The sequence below is a fragment of the Seriola lalandi genome, unplaced genomic scaffold (assembly GCF_002814215.2).
Source record: "Seriola lalandi dorsalis isolate HSWRI2012SDOR001 ecotype SW California unplaced genomic scaffold, Sedor1 jcf7180002051243, whole genome shotgun sequence".
Lineage (NCBI taxonomy): Eukaryota > Metazoa > Chordata > Actinopteri > Carangiformes > Carangidae > Seriola > Seriola lalandi.
In genome coordinates, this window is record NW_019521796.1 from 451 (window position 1) to 2,507 (window position 2,057).

The 2,057-nt window shown below is 39.6% G+C and overlaps 1 protein-coding gene across 1 annotated transcript; it reads left to right on the forward strand.

Moving 5' to 3' along the window:
- Positions 1 to 678: 678 nt before the first annotated feature.
- Positions 679 to 2,051, forward strand: LOC111649583 (uncharacterized; the record flags this gene model as incomplete). Its single annotated transcript, XM_023399335.2, has 3 exons — positions 679 to 1,000; positions 1,096 to 1,227; positions 1,762 to 2,051. Coding segments are annotated over 3 exons (711 nt in total), but the record flags the coding sequence as incomplete, so codon positions are not given.
- Positions 2,052 to 2,057: the final 6 nt, after the last annotated feature.

Consider the following 2,057-nt stretch of genomic DNA (forward strand, 5'->3'; position numbering starts at 1 on the left):
CTGCTGAAATAACATGTTATTAACATAGTGTTAACATGCTGGGAAACATAATACTAAGATGCTGTAATCTTTATTGTTAATTCATAAAATAAAGACTGCTGCTGATTACAGTTTCATCTTTTAAAAATAAAGTGAAAACAAATGTACTGATCTGATAGACTGAACAGAGCTACTGTATATAAAAAAAAACATGGCCGCCCACTTTACTGCAGTGATTTATTACCAACACTTTGACAGACAACTCTACCAGATATAATGGAGGTGCCACAACTCTGTCACTTTCTCACTCTGGTGGTCAATTTGCAGAGTTTGAGGTCACTCTGACCTTTGACCTTTGATCACCAAAGACTAATTCGTCCTTGAGTCCAAGTTAATGTTTGTACCAAATTTGAAGAGATTCCCTTGAAGAGTTCTGGAGATATTGCATTCACAAGGCGAAATCAACGTATTGTCAGGTCACCATGACAATGAACTTTGACCCCCAAAATTGAATCAGTTCATCCTTGAGTTGTTGTGAATGTTTGGGCCAAACTTGAAGAAGTTCTGTCAAGGTGTTTCTGAGATATCGTGTCCATGAGACAACCCAAAAACCATATGGCTCTGAGTGTCGCAGAGGAATAAAAATGCATCTACAAAACATCTGCACAGGTTTACTGGTAATTATTTGTGAGGATTTAATCTGAACCAACTGTATATTTCTCCCGTTTCCCACCAACAGGTTCTGTCTCCTCACCCATCGTCAAGGCAACCAACTCCACCTTCAGTGGAGTGGTGTTACAGTGTGAGTCTAAAGGCTGGTATCCAGAGCCTGAGCTGTTGTGGCTGGACGGTGAGGGGAAGCTGCTCTCTGCTGGACCTACAGAGACGGTCAGAGGTCCTGATGACCTCTATACTGTCAGCAGCAGAGTGACTGTGGAGAAGAGACACAGCAACAACTTCACCTGTAGAGTCCAACAGAAGATCATCAACCAGACCAGAGAGACACAGATTCATGTTCCAGGTAAACGTGGTTCCTACATTTAGAAAATGATGACTGTATTTAAAACCTGCTTTTATGTAAAAATCTATAATTTGTTTTGTCTCTTATCATTTCAGATGATTTCTTTAAGACGCAGTCCACCTCCGGTTCACCTGCCTCTATCATTGGTCCGGTTGCTGGTATCATCATCATCATCATCATCATTTCTATTATCGCAGTTGTTTGGAAAAGGAGAAAAAAGAAAATCAGTATGCATAATTACACTTTTCTGATATACAGCCATTTAACCCATGGGTTTTGTTAAAACATGATGTTAACCCTCTGAGGTTTTCAAGATGTTTATATTAATATGTTTATATTAATACATTACAAAAATGTGGTTTAAATGTTGTCAGAATTTGGAGACTCTTGAATCTTGAAAGATCACATGTGACTCGCAGCTTGAGCTCGAAGGCCAATAAGCAGGCCTCTAATATTTAGTTCATTTTAGCCATTTATCCTACATTCATCTACTATTTTACTCATATATGGTGTGATTTATAGGGACCCAAGTCTTTGATAAACCCATTTCATCCACATCATGTTATGTTGTGCAAGTACATTTTAAAAAGGTGAATTTAAGAAAATAGTTAAAAATTGGAGAAAATACCCTTAACCCTCAAAGGGTTAATTAATGTCACCTCATTAATGGTATATTATTGTATTTATTACATCTCTATTACTATATGTTGCACCCTATGTCACTAGTTGTAAAGATATTTTACTGTTTCTGTTGCACACAGAAACCAGTGGAAACCGAGGATCCAATGATGAAACAGGACAAAATAAGAAGCGGTCTGGTTCTGACGGTGCTGAAGTCCAGCCTCTGGCTGAAGGAGGAGAGACGGAGAAACTCAGGACAGAAAACACTGAATCTGAACATGGGGGAGGTGAAAGTGAAAATTACAGCCGTGCAGGGGACACTGTTTCCTGTCGAGGAGGAAAGAAAGGTAGAGCAGCTAATGGCAGAGGGAAAGGTAACCTCCAGAGGTGTTGTTAGGATCTTGGGACATTTGGGGCCTGGGCCAGGTGATGCTTG